Source organism: Pieris napi, chromosome 5, assembly GCF_905475465.1.
Source record: "Pieris napi chromosome 5, ilPieNapi1.2, whole genome shotgun sequence".
Lineage (NCBI taxonomy): Eukaryota > Metazoa > Arthropoda > Insecta > Lepidoptera > Pieridae > Pieris > Pieris napi.
In genome coordinates, this window is record NC_062238.1 from 9,021,612 (window position 1) to 9,040,879 (window position 19,268).

Consider the following 19,268-nt stretch of genomic DNA (forward strand, 5'->3'; position numbering starts at 1 on the left):
CAAAGGGTCCGAATGACCAACCATTTGACTCCCATTTATTACTCGGCCACATTATAAGAATCTTTTGTGTGAGAAAAATATGATTACGACGGAGGGCGCTCCATTGTCCTTTCGATTTTTTACACAAAAAATCAAATATGGCGGCCATTCGCATTCTAAGCCTTCGCGGGAAATTAAAAATGTCGCAATCCCGTGGCCGCTGCCTTTTTATTTGAAATAATGTTGACGTTTGTAAGAGGTTTCTTTTTATTTTTTTATGTCTTGGCATTTTCAATGTTCTCGTAGTTTCAGAGTTTTCATTTAGAAAATATTTAACGGTAAAATAAATATGAGCCTGTTTATTTCGCACTATTCTATTTTTTATTACTTTTTCATTTAACTTGAAATAAAAAAACACTTTTTTATTTATTATATAGCAAAATTTCTAACAGGTAATAGCTAGAATTTAGAAAGAATAATAAGGCAAGGGTCGAAAAAATATAACATACAAAAAATATATATAATTTAATCTACTTTTTAGCAATCTCGTTTTTTAATAACTGGTATATGAAGGAAAAGTCTTTTTCGCCATAACCACGACTCTGTACCACTCGGTAAAGCTGCGTCGCAACAGCTCCAAGTGGGATGGGTGACCGAATGCCTAACGCCATCTGACTGGCCAATTCCAAGTCCTGAAAAAATTAAATTTATTAAACGTTTTTTAGTTAATAAAAACATTTTTACGTTTACTCTGATGTTTATCAAATTATTAACAATTGACATATATTTTACAAAAATCTTTTAAATATTTTATTAGGATTTGTATTACTATCAGAGTTTCGAAATGCAATAGAAATTAAATATGTATTACATTTCGATGACTTTATGTAAGCTTAAACATTTCTTTAAAAAGATCACCGTCAATGCAAATGAATATAACAAATAAACTAACTTTACGTATTTTAAAATATTTAACTTTATTTAAACTGATTTATATGTAAGGCATATTTAAGATTTTGCACCTTCTTATCAATAGTTCTAACACGTACCTTGACCATCAGCTCATTCTTGAAGCCGTTATCATAATTTCTACTAGATGGTGCAGTTGGCACTAAACCAGGTACCGGGCAATAGACTTCAGTAGACCAGGACCGAGCTGATGAATTGTTCAGTACATCCAACAGTACTTGAGGATCTAGACCCATTCTATAAAATAAAAATGGAACTATGTTATGGCCGATGTACGTATACAATGACTAATACAACAGTGAAAATTATACTATGTAACGACGTTACAAACGTTCGTAAAGTGTTTTTTTTTTATGTTACAGGAGGCAGACGGGCAGGAGGCTCTCAGATTAAGTGATACCGCTGCCCATGGACACTCCTACTGCCAGAAGGCTCGCAAGCGCGCTGCTGGCCTTTTAAGAATTGGTACGCCCTTTTTCTAGGAAAGGATATGTCTATGTGTCTCGATGTCTAACACGTGCTCGTCCGGTGAAAGCAAATATCGTGAGCAAGAGATGGTAGATCCCAAATTGTACAGTAGAAGAACAAAGACTTCTCACTTATTGGTTCAAGCCGTACAAAATAAGAATATATCAATCAATACACATTCCTTTTCATAGCAAAAAACCATCTTAAATCTCAGAATAACCCAAATCTCAAGTGAAATGACGACTTTGACGCCTTCAATAAAAAACCCTCAACCCTTTGATTTACATACAAATATGATTGGCCATTCGAAGATACCACTTAAGCCTACTCAGTGAACTTGATATAAAATATTCCTTCACTCAAAAGTATTTCTTCAGGACATAGGGATATAGAACAAATTTCAACACATGATCAGACGGAATTATTTGAATATACTTCAGAGTTCATGTTAGATGGATTAATTTTATTTGAAATAAAGAAGTGCTCTATATATATATATATATATAATTCTCGCGTCATAATGTTCGTTCCCATACTCCTCCGAACCGCCTACTATCTATCTTTTAAACCCCTAAGTGATAAGGGGTTCACCCAAAAAAAAGTTTATTTTATTTTTAGACAATTTTTTATATTTTTAATAATACAGCATACGAAAATACATACAACCCTTCATTTGCTTCTACCCTCTACGATCTATTTTTTATTTGTTAGTTAAGAAGTTATAACTTGAACTCTGAGGTTTATATAGAGTATTAACCTAACTTTCATTCCGGAAAAGTGGGTATATACTAAAAAGTTAGGCTAAGTAAAATCACATTTAGTTCGCGGGGGCAGCTAGTATTTTATAAATAAAAATGAAACCCGTTTTCCGTTGTCACGACATAACATGAAAACGGCTTGACCGATTTGTCTGATTCTTTTTTTATAATATTCCTTGAAATACGAGGATGGTTCTTACGGAGAGAAAAATTTAAAAAATTCAGTGAAAAAGTCTAAAAACAACACTTTTCTATATTCCCATACAAAATATTCGTAATAATACTTAAAAGTCAATTTGAACTTTAATAACATACCATAAAGTTCAATTGTTAGTGGAGGGGTTCCGGGAAGGTAAATTTTTATTTTTTGACATAATGTATTTGTTGTATTATCAACTTTCTTTTTTTTATCTTACTAGCTAGACCGGTGTCCCGAATAGCAGAATAAGTATTTAAAAAAAATAAAGAATCAACTGTTAGGCGGTACGATGTTCGCCAGGCCAGCTAGTATTTTATAAATTCGTTAATTAAACCTGAAATTTACAACACGTCTCTATGTATGAACTCTAAATAGCTGCTTTTAAATAGTAGTATATTTTAATAAAGCAATAGTAGTAGTATATTTTAATAAGCAGATATATACTTTACTTAAAAGATACTAAGTTACTATACTTCGCATTATGCAACGGTAATATAAAATTGACCATTCGTCAAATGACCATTTCCACGTAAACTCGATTGCCGTAGTGTTAGTAGACCCGTTCGGTTAGTAACGTCTTATTACTTTTCATCTTGAAATATTATTTTAATAATTTATTACCTTGATGTATAAGCCGATGTCAAACTCTAAATTACTTCAATCTGAGAGGAAATTGTATTTGTCTGAAATTCTGTCAAATTTACATTTAGATAATAGCTTCTACACAAAACATTTTTAAGGTCTTATACAAACGTAACGTTTAATGTAACCTATTTTTTACTAATCTGACTATTGGTAGCATTGTTTCACTTATGGGGCATCTCTCTAGTGGGTATGAACACAAATACGTAAAAAGTAGCCTTTAAAAAAATGCTAATTGTAATTCCGAGTTTTTTGGAGTAGATTTACTAATGGGATTTTTTTTTTACTCGCGCTTTGCTGTTCGTATAGATCTTTCTTTTCCCTATTTGATTAAGTATGGAAGTAAAAATTTCATTTTTTTTTACTAAAATATAGCTTATGTATATTTTAAGTATACTAGAAGTTTTATAGTGGCATGGTTACTAGTGAATTGATGTACATATATGTCGCACAGAGTTAGATGTCACGATGTTATATACTACTTGTTTAGGGCAGCATAATGATGTAATATTTAAAAGTCGTAAGTATATAAAGTATGACGTTCATGAACTAGATAGTGAAATAAGATATATGACAGTATATCAATTTAGTATCGGTTTTTATTTTCCTGAAACATAACATGAAAAAAAAAAAATAACATGAAAGATAAAACACTGGCTCGTTCAGCTTGATTGTGATTTGTCAACCGCTTTTCTAGTAAACGTCACGCGACACGTTCCCTGGATAACACAAATAACAATCAAGCGAAGTGAACCATCGCTTTATCTATCATTTTTCCAGTATGCAAAGTCTAGGGAACATTTTAAAAACTATAGACGCGCCTAAAAATCGCTGCATTTGACACGCAACGATACAAACACCTAACCCCAGTACGTGACGATCCTACATTTTGCTGTAAAGCTGAGCAAATTAACAATAATGAGGCAGTCACTTGGACACTTGCAAATTACTAACTTCCCCAACCATCATTTGTTTTGACGTGACGAATGTAACGAATTTGTTTCGTCGACTTAATTTAGTTAAATCCCAAAACATTTTGCTCAACGCATTATTTTATTCGTTAATGCAGTGGACAAGGATAAAGAAGCACTTTTAAATGAACTGGGAATGTGATATACAATTATTAATTAATTAAATTGTTTATTAGAAACTCTAACCGCATAGTATAATTAATAAAATGGTATTCGGGAATTCCGTTATATTACTTAAGAGTATAATCCGCTGATTGAGCTTATTATAATAATATTATTCGAGTATAATAAATCCTTGTTATATCAAATGATACCACTTAAGCCGAGCTAACTAATATGAGTATTAATATAAAATGATACTTATATATTTCTCATAAACTTACGTTTATACGACTGAAAATTCCAAGAAGCAACTTAATATCACGCGCCTTGTAAAATGTTCTGAGCAAAAGGTAACACAAAATTATTTGATGCCACATCGCCTAACGATTTTTATATTGGTATGGGTTTATATGTATATACAAAAATGTGTGTACCTTCTTGACGTTTATATTTTTTTATACAGCATATTCGAGGCTTATATTGGACATCTGTAATTAATTATTTTGTGTGATCCGTGCCTACTATAACTTTTGGGTAACCGATTGGAAATTGTAGGTTAGACACCTAAGCTTACTTTCCTGACAACCTCACAGGCAATAATTACAATAATACTTACTTAATACCCATATTCATGCACTCCGCTGTGGCCATTCCAGTAATACCCATGAGCATGTTATTTGCTAGTTTGGCCACTTGTCCCGACCCGATCTCTCCGCAGTGAAACTGCTTGGCTCCCATAGCCTCCAACAGAGGCAGAGATCTATCAAAGTCCTGCTTTCTGCCACCAGCCATAAACGCCAGAGTTGCGTTTTGAGCGCCCATAACGCCTGAAACAAAGATTCACGTACTAAACCCAAGCGTATAATCCGATACTAAAGGTTTTGAAGGGACTAATTCTAGGTATTATTCGAAACTGTAAGCTAGAACACACACAGTTGTCTGTAACTGTATTACACACATCTGTATGCGGTTAATTGAATTATATAATCTTATGTCATTCGTCTTTTTAGCTATTTTAGGAAAATTTTGGACTTCTTGATGAACGGAACAATTAAGCTTTGTTTCTGATTCCACCACACAAATGTAAATATTTCATAATGTTTTGATTTTTATAAAAAAAAAACATATATTGTCTATTGATACATGAGTTATCAGGTTTTCTGAAAATAACAAAAAAAAAGTAACATGTGTGAAAATATTCTACGCGATGCGCATGATTTTACTATAATTTTTAAAGCAAATCGATTATGTATCTAATTATATCAGTATGATGAGGAAAGATATTTTAAAGCGTATTCAACATCTTATAATCCAGCAGAGACATAGGCCCGGCACAGCCATTTGGAAAAACTTCTCTATCATAGAATCTATAGAGACTCTATCGGATTTTCTTAGTCAAAAATACAAATTCAAGGAACAAATGGAATAAATTAAGTAGGTTAAAGTAGTGACTAATTAATTTCAATACTACTACGATATACCTAATATACATCGTGTAGTTTTTCTCGACTAAACCGAAAATAGCGGCTGAAGTTATGAAGTATATTTTACCATAATATATTCATTTTATGAAATGAGAGCAAAGCGACTACGATAACAGAATGCTTTATCAAGACATTGAAATTATCATTAAAATAGAGTAAACATTATCTCACTAAATAACAGACTGTTGTTGATTTTTACGTAATAAAAAAGATTTTTTAATCATCACCTATATTATGTCAAACATTTTAGATTACGTGATCATTATTACTAAAAGTAAAAGTAAAGTAAAAAATCATACATAATGTACACTTATGACTTGTCAGTAAAAAATATAAATATTAATGCTTCTAATTTTACATTTACTGCCAGTTCTCAAGGGCGTAGAACGGGAGAGAAGAACTGGCAATAAACTCTCCGCCACTCTTTTTAATCGTCATTTTTTTTTGTTTTACAAAATGTTTGTAAGGAGCTGCAACCATTACACCATGTCCCATGTGACCATTTGTCCCATTTGTCCTCTATCAGCAGGAGGCATGGTGAAATAGCAGCACGCACTTACATTCTCGTGGGAACAACACGCAAACACATAGTCGAAATAACCAACATCACCGCATACACGAATTCAAGTACGACCAGTCACCACAAACAGCACCCGTTCACGAGCATGACGCATGGCCAGCCATCGACCCCCTCGCCATATTTTAGGGAGAGAGACCCGACGCATGGACGCCGCAACAAGCAATGACATTTAAGCGAGCATGACGATCCTTGACTGTGCAATAGCTGTCCTTTGATTAGCCGTTAGCCTACAATATAATGTGTCGCTACTCTCTAAGATTTCCTTACCTCCAGAGACAGGGGCATCAATAAATCCCTTCCCTTTTTCTAATGAAACGGGATGAATCTGCTTCGGTACATTGGGGTCTACAGTGCTGGAGTCGATTAAAAGAGAACCCTTGGGTGCCTGAAACAGTACATAACACTTTATTCATCTCTTCACTCTAAATATACTTAAATATTGATGCAAATAAAGTGTATTCGTATCAGTATTAAAAGTAGTCAATACTATATACATATTACATATATATAAAATTCTCGTGTCACAGTGTTCGTTCCCATACTCCTCCGAAACGGCTCGACCGATTATTATCATTTTTTATGCATATTCAGTAAGTCTAAGATTCGGCTACTATCTATCTTTCAACCCACTAAGTGATAAGGGGTGTCCACCCCAAAATTTTTTTTTTATTTTTTAGACAAAATTTTTGTTTTTATATTTTTATGATACAGCATACAAATTTACAAACAACCCTTAATTTTCACCCCTCTACAATCAACCCCATTTTTTTATTATAGTAGATAGTTATTTTATTAAACTAAAAAAAATTATCCTAGAAATAATATATAATATGGCAAAACAACGTTTGCCGGGTCAGCTATTATATGTATATATATTATATAAAGATTATAAATGAACCCTCTTCAAGGTTCTAACGTACTCAAAATTATTATGAAGCGTTGACTTTTCGACCTCTTAGAAATGGAGGAATCTTTCGTTCTCTTTATTCTTTCCTATAATACTAAGCAGTGACCGTGATGACACAAATACAGTTCAAATGTTTTGACTTGCAGGTAAATCTCACCATTTGCGTTTTAGGCAAATTTACTTACGTGATCAATTACACCGTCCTTTCCTAGATATGCTTCCAGAACGACTTTGTTGCTGGGTAAAATTGATACAACAACATCAACTCCATCGACGGCTGCAGCGATAGAATTAGCGCTGGTCACACCATTTTTAGCTGCAGCGGTCAACGTTTCCTTCGATGGATCGTAACCACGGACGTTGAAGCCCTAGAAACAATAAAAAGGTCTGATAGGATTCGCCTACAATGTGTTCCGCAAAGGTGCGGCATACTGGTGTACCGTGGTCATTAGTTAGTATGGCGAAAAAATAAGGTAATTTAATAAACTTATCTAATTCTGAGGTAGTATTGCCTTTTATTGACATAACCTTTACACATTTAAAGAAGAAACTTTTAACCGGATTAAAGTTAGTCGATACCAACTCCGGGGAAATAAATACAGATAATGCAACTTTTTTCTACAGCTGTGATACTTTTTGACATCCAACACCTTTTGTCTTCAGTCACCGTGACCACGCACGCTGTAAAGCACGCGAAAAGTCGGTAAAATTTAAAATTATGTTAAATAATTGTAAATTTATAATAATACATAACTTTAATCCGGTTAAAAAGTTTTTTTTTAATTCTGAGGTTTCACTTGCATATCTGAAGGATCTTAGGACATTCGACAAAGAGATGAGAGCAGCCCCGTCAACAATTACTCCAAATTTAGACCATATATACTCAATTAAACAGGCTCATATGTCGCATTAAATATGATTATTATAACTTAAAACTGATTTTTAATTTCCGGTGTACGTCCAAACATTTTAGTTTTCCTAGTTACTGGATCGCAAAAAGTTTGCGTAACACTGGCCTACAATATGTATGTTAACTCATTTAATCTTGCAACAGATTGATTTCCACGTGGTTCTAAATTACAATTAGTATTCTGGTACTTACAACCAACATATTTTATCCATAAATAAATAAATCAGTGGCGCTAAAACCTCTTTAGGTCTTCTCCTCAGATTTCTGAATCTGTTTCATGATCATTTTTAAATCTAATAGGCAAGTAGGAGCCTCCAGTACCCGACACACGCCGTCGCCGTTTAAAGTCTAAGACATGTCGGTTTCCTCACGATGTTTTCCTTCACCGTTCGAGCAAATGTTAAATGCGCACATTGATAGAAAGTCCATTGGTGCAAAGCCGGGGATCGAACCTACGACCTCAGGTATGAGACTCGCACGCTGAAGCCACTAGGCCAACACTGCTCTATATTTTATCCATACATCTTTTAATTTTCATCGCCTTTAAGTTTTCATCATTCACTGTTTCATTAAACAGTTTTTATAACCAATTTTGCTAATACCTCCACCTTAATGTAACGCAAAAGCACTATCTGCATTGTTTAACATAATCTTTGCATAAATTTAAAAAGATTTTAATTGTAAATTACCTTAAAAGGAACGTTAAATTGGTTATGGTTTTGTTCTATTTAAATCTTTTAATGGAAGTGGAATAAAATTCTGTGCTACTTGTATAAAAAGATGGTAAGAGATAAGCAAACTACGTATAAATCAAAGAAATAAATTAAATAAAGAAATTATTAATATTGGACAAATATATTATTATTAGACATATTTTTTTTATATCCTATCTCTAAGAATACATAGAGATTAAAGTAGGAGTTCTTAAACCATACAAAAATACCTTTTCGACGACAACATCGTCCCTAGTTATACCAGTACACATCTAAACAAACTACACGACAATACTTTATAGCAGACGTGGTCTGCGAAGAGCCTGCAATTTACAAAGGTTTTTTTGCTTCTTAGTCATAACATTTCCTATCGAGCCTGTACAGTCAATATCCATACTAACATTCATACCATACCATACATACATCCGTCTTAAAAAAATCTTAATTCTTGTCTCAGCGCTTGCTCTAATCACTTCTATTCCATTGTAGGAATATCGTTTTATACAGAGGAACTTTGAATTATACCTTACGTACACCCGGAATATACTATTTAAATGTACCATGAAAACAGCTTTAACAAAGATTTCCAAGTACTTGAGTAAGCTGAGGTACGTTGCCGCTGTAGCTGAATAATAAACCAATATAACAATGAATAAAGTAAGGTCGGATGATTAGCATAATGGATAAAAACTGTCTAAACTTACACTTTATATTTCCATTCTCCAAACGCAGAATATATAATATCATCGCTTCTTGACATTTTAATATAATTTCGACTGAGCCATTTCATCATGTTAAATGTATTGAATTGAAAATGTAATTTTTAACCTCATTTATATCGTAATATATATAAATTACCCGTCACGTTGTTTGTCCGCTATGGACTCCTACACTACTTAACCGATTTCAATCAAATTTTCACACTGAGTGCAGTTTGATCTAACTTTGATAAAGCTTTTATCTTAATTTATACCCCCAATATTATTTTAATGCCAATTAAGTGATTATTATTTGACAGTCACAATTCTAACAGCTGTGTTGAAAGTACCAACGTTTTACACTAGCTACAATTTAATGGCATAACCACCAAAAAAGCATGGTGGTCCCAATGACTGGTGTTCTCCTACTGTTTCCCTTGAATAGTTTACTACTATGTATAACAAAAACCTTAGCCAACGCTTGGCCGAGTCTGCTAGTATTCTATAAATCTTAAATCATTATTTTTACATTTTATATTTCATACACTGTTTTAATCTATAAATCAAATATTGAGGCAAACGCGAAGACAAGACCGGTTCTCGTAGGACCTACGTTCTATTGATAGTTGACATTTTGTGGTGGTGTGGTTGACGATACGTTAACTTAAACTTTGGTTACTCCATGTGTATTAATACTAGATTAATCCTTGAAGTTTATCTGATCTTAGTATACATTTATTAATAAGGTTACTTTCTAAACTTAGAGTTGTCACATCATATAAGTTCTTATCGTGTGAAGACAGAATTTAATCCTGACATATTTTGTAATTACATCATAATAAAAATTTACATAACATTATCAGTTCTGTTCAGAGATAACAATGTTTATTTTATTTTATAATTGTCATTATTCCGACTTGGCAACAATCCTTTGATTTTTATCTATAAGTGTTTGTTCACAGTTGTAAACGCCTGAGAAACCTTAAACAAGAATCTCTTTCACGTTACGGAGATAGATTAAAATGTTAGATTAAATTCAGCAAACGAAACAAACAGAATAATTCAATTTCATAAACAAAATAACACATTCAAATTGTATCAAGCTACGTCTTTCAACCTTATCAAACCCCAATTGTGCCTCATGCCAGACCGAATTGACATTCAAACACGTAATTTAAAATGTATTAATTCATTTAATCATATGCATAAATGCTACCCGTATATAACATCTTAGATTTAATATCGTAACACAATATTAATTTATCGAAATCCTTATTCAATTGTTTTTTAACATTATATGATCAATAAAAACAAGTTTAGCTATTAACTAAATGTACGAACACAACTTTATATTAAATTTAGATCAATATCGACTTTATCTACTTAAGAAAACACTTTCACTGAATATGTTTCCATACGAGATAATTCTCACCTTTTTGACTAAATTAGCAGCCATAAATCCCCCCATGTTCCCGAGTCCCAGAAAGGCCACATTCTTGTCATTACCGGAGCTGTACGACCGGCTGGTTATCAAAAAATGCCGAGAGACACGCGCCGCCATTTCGAATGTATAAATAACACGACTGCTTGATTGCGCGTGCGCAGTATGACTGGTTCTTGTTTTTAACTGTAGATTGAAGATTCTGACGTATTTTAATTATTATTTGTTTTAATAGAATAAACATGAGGATTATTTTAATGGCTTCAGCTTTTAAAGGGAAATGAAATGTTAATTACATTATATAATCGAAATTAACTTACACTAATTCTAATTCGACAATACTGAGATTTTCAGAGTATTTACTATAACAACACAAAAATGTTACGATGTATTGATATTATTCTTCTTATGAGGCCTCCCCATTACTAAAGGTTGGCCCGTGGCTGTCAGTCTCGTGATGCGTGTTTTGGTCCGCACTCCGCAGTCGCAATACCCGTCCTATACGTTAAGGCCGATTTACATTATCTTAGTATTTAGGAGAGTGCTTTAGTACAACTTGAAAGGCAAGTTCTTTAGTGCTTTAGTGCGTTGCGAGTGAACGTTTACATTTCTTCCAGTAGAGTATCATTACAGCGCCACAATGAACGCGCAACGACGTCGGCAAATACGCTCTATTCTACGCAAAATACCAACTGTAGTTATGGAACAAATAGAAGACGAGATTTTATTCGAAATAAATAAACTAAATATAAATAATAAACAAAATAGCTTCTTTTAAGGCAGTGTATGCCGAATGCCTAGCCGGTTTGTTTTTGTATAAATTGTTTTTAACGTTCCACAAACATTCGTGAACAACATAGTCAGACACAAATTTGATAGTTGTATCTTCCGACCATTTAGCCATCTTTAAAAATCAAAAAACACGCACGCGTTCCACGGCACTTATGCACTCTCCTAAAGATTTGACTAAATTACGTGTTTACACACAACGAGGGAAGGTCTCGGGGGGGGTGCGCGGGCGCGGGAGGGGTATCACTTGTAACAAAAATAAAAAGCGATTCTATTTTGATTCAACTTGAAAGTCAAGTAGAACCGTACTAAAGCAAGTAGCGTTTACATGTTTCAACTAAAGTACTATCCTAAAGCACTCTCCTAAACACTAAGATAATGTAAATCGGCCTTTAGGTTTTACTGGAATATCTTAGGATTTACGGAAGTTCGAGCTTTTACAGTAACATATACACTGTACGTACACAATACAATATCAACATACATTTTTAATATAAAAAAAAACCCTTATCTTTCTTTGACTTTGACCTAGGTTGACCTCCTATCTTCAAAAAAAAGACAATATTCATGGTGACAGGTAATTTAACTAATGGATGTAGCATAATTTTTTCTTAATTTAGTTTCATAAGGTTACAGACAATAATTTGAACTTTCCGATAACCGGCTATCACGTGCTTATCATATTCGTATATTATGTAACATAGCTATGAAGGTCATCATGTTCGTTAAAGGCGTGGCTTGTGTTGAGTTCGGTGGCGTAGTCTAGTCGACAAGTTGAAAATGGTACAAAATAGAGATACTGCTCTTAAAATTATTTGCGATAACTCATTGGATCCGGAATTACGTCTAGAAAAATGTGCCAAAAGCGTGTATTAGCACATAAAAAATTGCAAAAGCCTTTCTTACATTCATATTTAACAAGATCGTGGCATAAAAGTTAATAAAATATTTATACTTTGTTTATAACAATTTTTTTAATTAAAACTTTTACTTTAAATACTGATTCTTTGAAGTTATACTTCTTTAGGCGCGTTATAAAAAATTGATGACAGTGAAATTTTACGATGCGCGCGTACCGTGACACAAAATTAACAGAATGAAGTTGCCGACTAAATCGCTCATTAAGTTGTTTAAACCAGAATTTTGAATGACCATAATGACCTTTGTAGTACTTTTAAAAAAAATAAAGGAGTTTTAATTATTTTTTCAAAGAAATTTAGCAATGCTTTTTCACAAAGACCTATTGTTACTTAGTTAAAAGGTTATAAAACATACCTAGATATCAAATTGAATGAATAATATAATAAAATATATAATTATTATTATGAATATTAATTAATAATTGAATAATATACTAAATTTTTATTTATTAATTATTAATTATTTAATATTTAAAGAAAATAAAGAAAGCCAAAGAAGTATAACTTCTTACGCGCGTACATAAGTACACGCACCCTTAGCATGGGACTAGGTCAATTGGTGTGAATTGTCTTTTAAAAAAAAAATATGAATGTACTTTATTTGAATTACTTTGAAGACGAAATGACGTGCTTAAGCTACGTAAATGCGTATAAAAGTTTATTACAATTAATGTGTGTTAATCTCATTACGCTCAGCCACAATAATAATAGGCGCAAAACGATCTAGCGGTAGGTGCGATTGTGTTGGTTTTATCTTAATTATGCCTTCTTTGTATTTGAACAATGAAACGTTGCTACCCATTATGGATAGCGAGGTTTGTGCCACTTGTTTCAATGCATCATTTAAAATTAAGTACATTTTTAGATTAATGAAAATTTCTTTTCAGAATATTTGATGATACCTTTTCTTGTTCTTAAATACATTTTTCATTGGAGTTTCATTAGAGTTTATAACTGAGGTCAACTAGGACGTGAACCGATTTGCATGGAAACGGGAAAACATAAATTATTAGTGTTGTTTATGACTTAGGAATAGTGTAAGTTGCTAATTAAAAATTGCAAAGTAAGATTAGTAAATGAAGTAGAGTTTTTAAACAAACTTGAGACTTTCTAATTTTATGGGTTACGTTGTTTACAGACTATAAATAACCATTTTTCTTTATCGATTTTGTCGAAATTAGAAAAACTGAACCCTAGTTCACCAACTCATATTACTAGTACATCTCTCGTTTATGCTGGCAACCCTGACACAAAACTATATGTCATTGTCTGTGATAAAAATCATCTCAAAAGTAAAACTACATTTTCTAACACCAAAATCGTTTTTATTCATATAAATCATCAGATTCAAAAGCCAAGATTTTTTTGCCTTTACGTAATAATATGTACCAGCAATGGGACAGTGGACTTATTTTTATTGACTGACCCGGAAAACGTTGTTTTTTCCATGTATATTATTTCTAGGAAACATATTTTTAGTTCAATAAAAATAGGGGTTGATCGTAGAGGGGTAAAAATTTAGGGTTGTATGTAGTTTTAATGGCACATTATAATAAAATTTAAAATTAAAATTTCGTCCAAAAAATAAAAATAAAATGTTAGGTGTGGACAACCCTTATCACTTAGGGGTGTAAAAAATAGATAGTAGCCGATTCTCACACCTACTGAATATGCATATAAAATTTGATAAAAATTGGTCGAGCCGTTTCGGAGGAGTATGGTAACTAACATTGTGAGAATTTTATATACAAGATAATAACATGCCAAAACAGTCAGTCAACCTTAAGTTAAGCAACTTCCACCTTTTTAAAGTCCAAAAGAGAACCCAATTAACGGCTTGATTAATGTTAATAATAAACGAGCCCATGGATTTATTAATACGAACCAAAATTAACCATTGTTACAATCTACCTGGTTCAATGGAGCGGTTAGGCCTTTGTCTTTCTAATTTGAAAGGTGAGCAAATACTATGTTCGTATTCCGTTTAATTTAATGTAGGCGCACGAAATTTCATAGATTAAATATTCATCAGTATTATTGATTTAACTTTAATAATTAATTTAAGGCAACTTCGCTTTCTAGACGTGCGTTCTTTCTATGTGTGCTAAAACCTTCCTGATACGATAAAAGATTTAGAGTCTGTTTCACATGTATGGATAAAGTACCAAATAGCTATGCAACAAATAAATTATTTGGAAGAATTGTGCTATTTGACATTCATCGGTCTCATAACTTATGGACTTTATGTGACGAATAGCGCTATCTGACAGTCGTGAAACGCAACAATAGTGTTTATCCTACCAATAAGTAATTAATAGCTAATTTGGAACTTATGTAGAACTTATCCGTCCATTGAGAAACAGACCCTTAGTGAAAACTAGCTAGTCATAGACCCAAAAATCGATAATATCTGTCAGCCATATAAAGCTGCTTACTTTCCTTTAAATAAAACACGTTAATTAAATTTTCTCTCGCAAGACTCATTTATGTAATGAATTTTAAAATTCAAGTCGGTAGATAATTGACATTTTAAGATCAATAGATACATGTGAAAACTTTGTATTGCGCCTAGAGAAATTTCTTTGTTAGTCTTAACATACATCGAAGTTTGTCTCATGCAGAAAATATAACCAATCAATTTGTAAAGAAAATTGAAAATACTGTATACTTGATTGTTTATATGAAATATATTTAATAAAGATTAATTTAATATAAATATCTAATTAAAAAACTTTATTAAACTTTGAAAAAGCGGCTTGATCCTTTGGCGTTGCGTAGAGATGTGGGGTCACTCCGCATCTTCTACCGCATTTACTACGGAGAGTGTTCAGATGAGTTGTTCGGATTAATACCTGCAGCTGAGTTTCATCATCGGACGTCGAGACAGAATACAAAATTCCACCCGTATCACCTCGACGTCCGCCGTTCCACAACTGAGCGTTTTTCAAGGCAGTTTTTGCCGCGCACCACCACTATGTGGAACCAGCTGCCCACTGAAGTATTTCCGAACCAATTCGAGGGTCCTTCAAGAAAAGAGCGTACCAATTCTTAAAAGGCCGGCAATACACTCACGAGCCCTCTGGCATTAAGAGTGTCTATGGGCGGCGGTATCACTTAACATCAGGTGAGCCTCCTGCCCGTTTGCTACCCGTTCTATAAAAAAAAATGGCTTAATATAATAATAATCTTTATTCATTTTTAAAAATGATGCTTTAAATCGCATGTATAAACAGATATCTAGCTTATTTAGCTTAACAAGTCTTCTGCAAGATAAGCTAAATTTTAGCAATACGTTGACTAAAACATTACTGAGATGTAGCCATCCTACATAGAAGATTTATAGTCAAGATTATTACAAGTTTTGATTTATAGCATCCGTGTTCAAGGACGTACTAAGTTATTGTACGATCTTGGTAGCCCTGAATCTTGGAGCCCTAGAATTTAATCAAGCTACTATTTATATGGTATTTTAATTATTTAATACGTTTAATTTTTCTGCTCGCATAAGACAGTTTTTTTATTCAGTATATGTCAATAATATAAGATTCTACGTTTTTCGTTGCCTCTCCATTACCGATGGTCTGCCGCCACCAAACGTGTGTGATAGTGACGTACGGTTATTTCAAATAAAACTTTTGCTGCTTCATTTTCTTTTACTAGACTTCATTTTTTTTTCTTTTTCTTTCCTTCAACCACTATTTACTTACATTTTATGTTTCCTTCCTTAGCACCAATAAACGTATAAAACTAAATGATTGTGTCTCTTTACGTAATTAGTACCAGGGTAGTTTCTCGCAACCCGATGTTATGTATTGCACTGTTTCATCTTTGTCGGCACATAACCGACATTTTCCATCTATAGAATCATTTAATACGCTGATGCTGGCCTGTCGGCTTGTATTGCAAACTCTACAGTACTTGCTCTCTCTACTGAAGACTCTATACTCATTATTTCAACCAATTAAACGATAGTTATATATCTATATTAGATTGGTGTAAGACTTCTATTGGCAACTGCCCATGAAGATTTTTATTTCGCCGATCGTTATTTTGTTTTCTAACTATTGAATCTTTAATATCTTTAGAACTGTTATCTTAATAATATTAAGACCTGGATGAAATGGAATTTCGTAATAGAAAAGTGTTTATTTCTACAATCAAATTTCATTTTAGGATATTTTCATTTTATTAGTAAGACGAAAAATATTCATATTTTTTAAATACTCCCAAACAATATTTTTCAAATTCTTTTGTTTTTATGTAATAGGAGGCAAACAGGCAAAAATAGGAATTGCAACGCCGCTGGATATGAGTTAGAAGTAAGCGGAGACCCTTTATCGCTGGGCCCCAAGTTTGAGTACGTGAATCTGAAACAAAGTTTTCACCCAACACCGGGGACTGACGTGTAGTGGTATTAATAAAGCGTTTCCCTGAAGATTTTGGAAGATAAATATCCATTTATTACTTGAGATTTACGTCGAAAACGCTTGTGAGCCACTTGATAATGATTACTACATCGTTTGTTAAAAACATAGACACTTCATCATCGAAGCGTAACTTTATATTTAGTAATTGAGCATAATAAAACCTAATCTGAAATTCAAAGAATAGTTTGCGATTGCCTCCCACCCTCCCTTTATAGACAAGTTATATTTATTATGATTCCATATTCCAATTCCAGTTTATAAAAAAGGGGTGAAACATATCTATATGGTGTATATCGCAGGTATACCATAGGTATGGTGCATATCTTTAAGAAGATAAATTCTTATATATAGGGCTGGACAGATTTTGATAAAATTTGTATGAATTCGAAAATGGTTTAGATTTACAATTAGATGGTTTTTACACGCTTTATATTAGCTTCACCTGTATGTATGTACGTATGTAACCGACTCCTTCGGACTCGATTTTGACCCACTTTTAACGGACAGATTTAATTCAAACTTTGCGCACCTGTCAAAGATCGATGACAATCCAATAATCCGAAAAAAAAATGAATACTCGCTCTGTGCCATATTTTTCGTCTATCGAGCAACCAACGTTTTTTCACAATAATACCAGTATTTTTTGTTCATTACCATTTTCAGCCTAAATTAGGAATTATTTTTCACTTTTTAGTTTGATGTGCTTTAAAAGCGTGTTTTTTAGTTTTTTTTAACTATTATTTATTTTGTATTTAACACGTGTGTTCAGGACAATTTTCCTCTTTAGTATATATATTAAATGTTGCAACCTTTCTCCAATTTTTTTTCCTTTCATAACAAGTCATTCAGCAAGAAGGTAGTAAATATGTTTGAAACAATATAAACTAATATTAATTTAATTAAAAACTAATTATAATAAGTCTTTTAAACATGAATGAAAATGATATGTGAGTGTGAATGATAGTGCTGAGTCGTCCATAATTAATTTATAATTATATAATATAACGATAAATAACGTAAATATGATTATTTATTAAACAACACACGCCTTTATGGCTTATTGGTTACATATGTGTAGAACCAGCAGATCCTGAGTTTGATTATCGATAAAACAATAATTGTTGATAAGGAGAGAAGGCTGCTCACCTACTTGCCTTAAATTATATTACAGACGTAAAATGTGGTTTATGTCCGATTGTATCAGGGATATGTCAGGGAATGCTTGGATTATCAGGAAATGTTTTGATCGAAACAATTTATTTTCATACATTTGCCCAATGTTCCTCCACTAAGATTCTAATGTGCGCGGAATTTAATCAGTTTGGAGGGGTGATAAATGGAGATATTATATACTAGTCTAGTCGACAAGTTAAAAACGGAACAAAATAGAGATACTGCTCTTAAAATTATGTGCGATAGCTTATTGGATCCAGAATGACGCCTAGAAAAATGTGCTAAAAGCGTGTATTAGCACATAAAAAATTACAAAAGTTATAGACAATTAAAGATGAAAAAAAAATGGCATTTAGTTTTTTGCCAATATTTAATAAACTATTAATATTTAAGAAATTTCAAATAAAGATTCTGAAAGAAGAGGAAATTTACAATAAAAAACTCCAAGCTCTCGGAACTCTATCTCCATTATTTATAATTTTAATTTAACGCTGAAAATAGGTCTGCGGGTGACATTTTTAGGATTCGCGCGTGGCGTCAAAAGCGACTACGGCACATTAATTAATTAATTTAAGGTATTGAATATTTTTTTTTAAATTTGAAAAAATTATGGTGTGTTCTGAACACTATAATTAATTTATTCCCGTTGAAAATTTTACTTAAAGTTAATTTTTCAACAAGTTAAATAATTGTTAACAAACGAAATTTTCTCGAACGACCGTCTTAATTGTAAGTGAAAAAAAATGTTTAAATAATGGTCGTAAAAATATTTCGCTTCGTAGAGCCTTTCTTACATACATACTTAACAAGATCGTGCCATAAAAGTTAAAAAAATATTTATACTTTGTTTATAACATTTTTTTTACTTAAACAAAAACTTAAAAAATTTTTTTTTCTAAATCATCATATAATCGTTTTTTTATTAATACAAGATATTTATTGATTTGCAAAAAAAAAATTCCCGCCATTTGTTGATAAATTTTTTTTAACAAATTGAATAAATCAATATTTTAAAAAAATTTTTTAACACAACTTTATTACATTAAAAATTTTATGAATTTTAAAAAAATTTTTTTCCTACATAACAATTTTTAATTGTTTATAATCGATTTTTTTAACTTTCTATTGTTTAAATAAT

The 19,268-nt window shown here is 32.3% G+C and overlaps 1 protein-coding gene across 1 annotated transcript; it reads right to left on the bottom strand.

Annotated features, from left to right (window-relative positions):
• Positions 1 to 485: 485 nt before the first annotated feature.
• LOC125049561 (probable 3-hydroxyisobutyrate dehydrogenase, mitochondrial) lies at positions 486 to 11,000 on the bottom strand. The gene is made up of 6 exons (XM_047648931.1): positions 10,813 to 11,000; positions 7,245 to 7,427; positions 6,420 to 6,537; positions 4,705 to 4,915; positions 1,029 to 1,185; positions 486 to 671 (listed from the first exon to the last, which is right to left on the bottom strand). The coding sequence occupies exons 1-6, from the start codon at positions 10,939 to 10,941 to the stop codon at positions 510 to 512; spliced, it is 960 nt and encodes a 319-aa protein (XP_047504887.1). The 5' UTR covers positions 10,942 to 11,000; the 3' UTR covers positions 486 to 509.
• Positions 11,001 to 19,268: the final 8,268 nt, after the last annotated feature.

Coding starts and splice junctions, on each gene's coding strand:
- LOC125049561 (XM_047648931.1), bottom strand. CDS start 10,941: ATGGCGGCGCGTGTCTCTCGGCATTTTTTGATAACCAGCCGGTCGTAC. Junction 7,428..10,812: donor CTGCTAATTTAGTCAAAAAG/GTGAGAATTATC, acceptor TATTGTTTCTAG/GGCTTCAACGTCCGTGGTTA. Junction 672..1,028: donor AGAATGAGCTGATGGTCAAG/GTACGTGTTAGA, acceptor TAATTTTTTCAG/GACTTGGAATTGGCCAGTCA.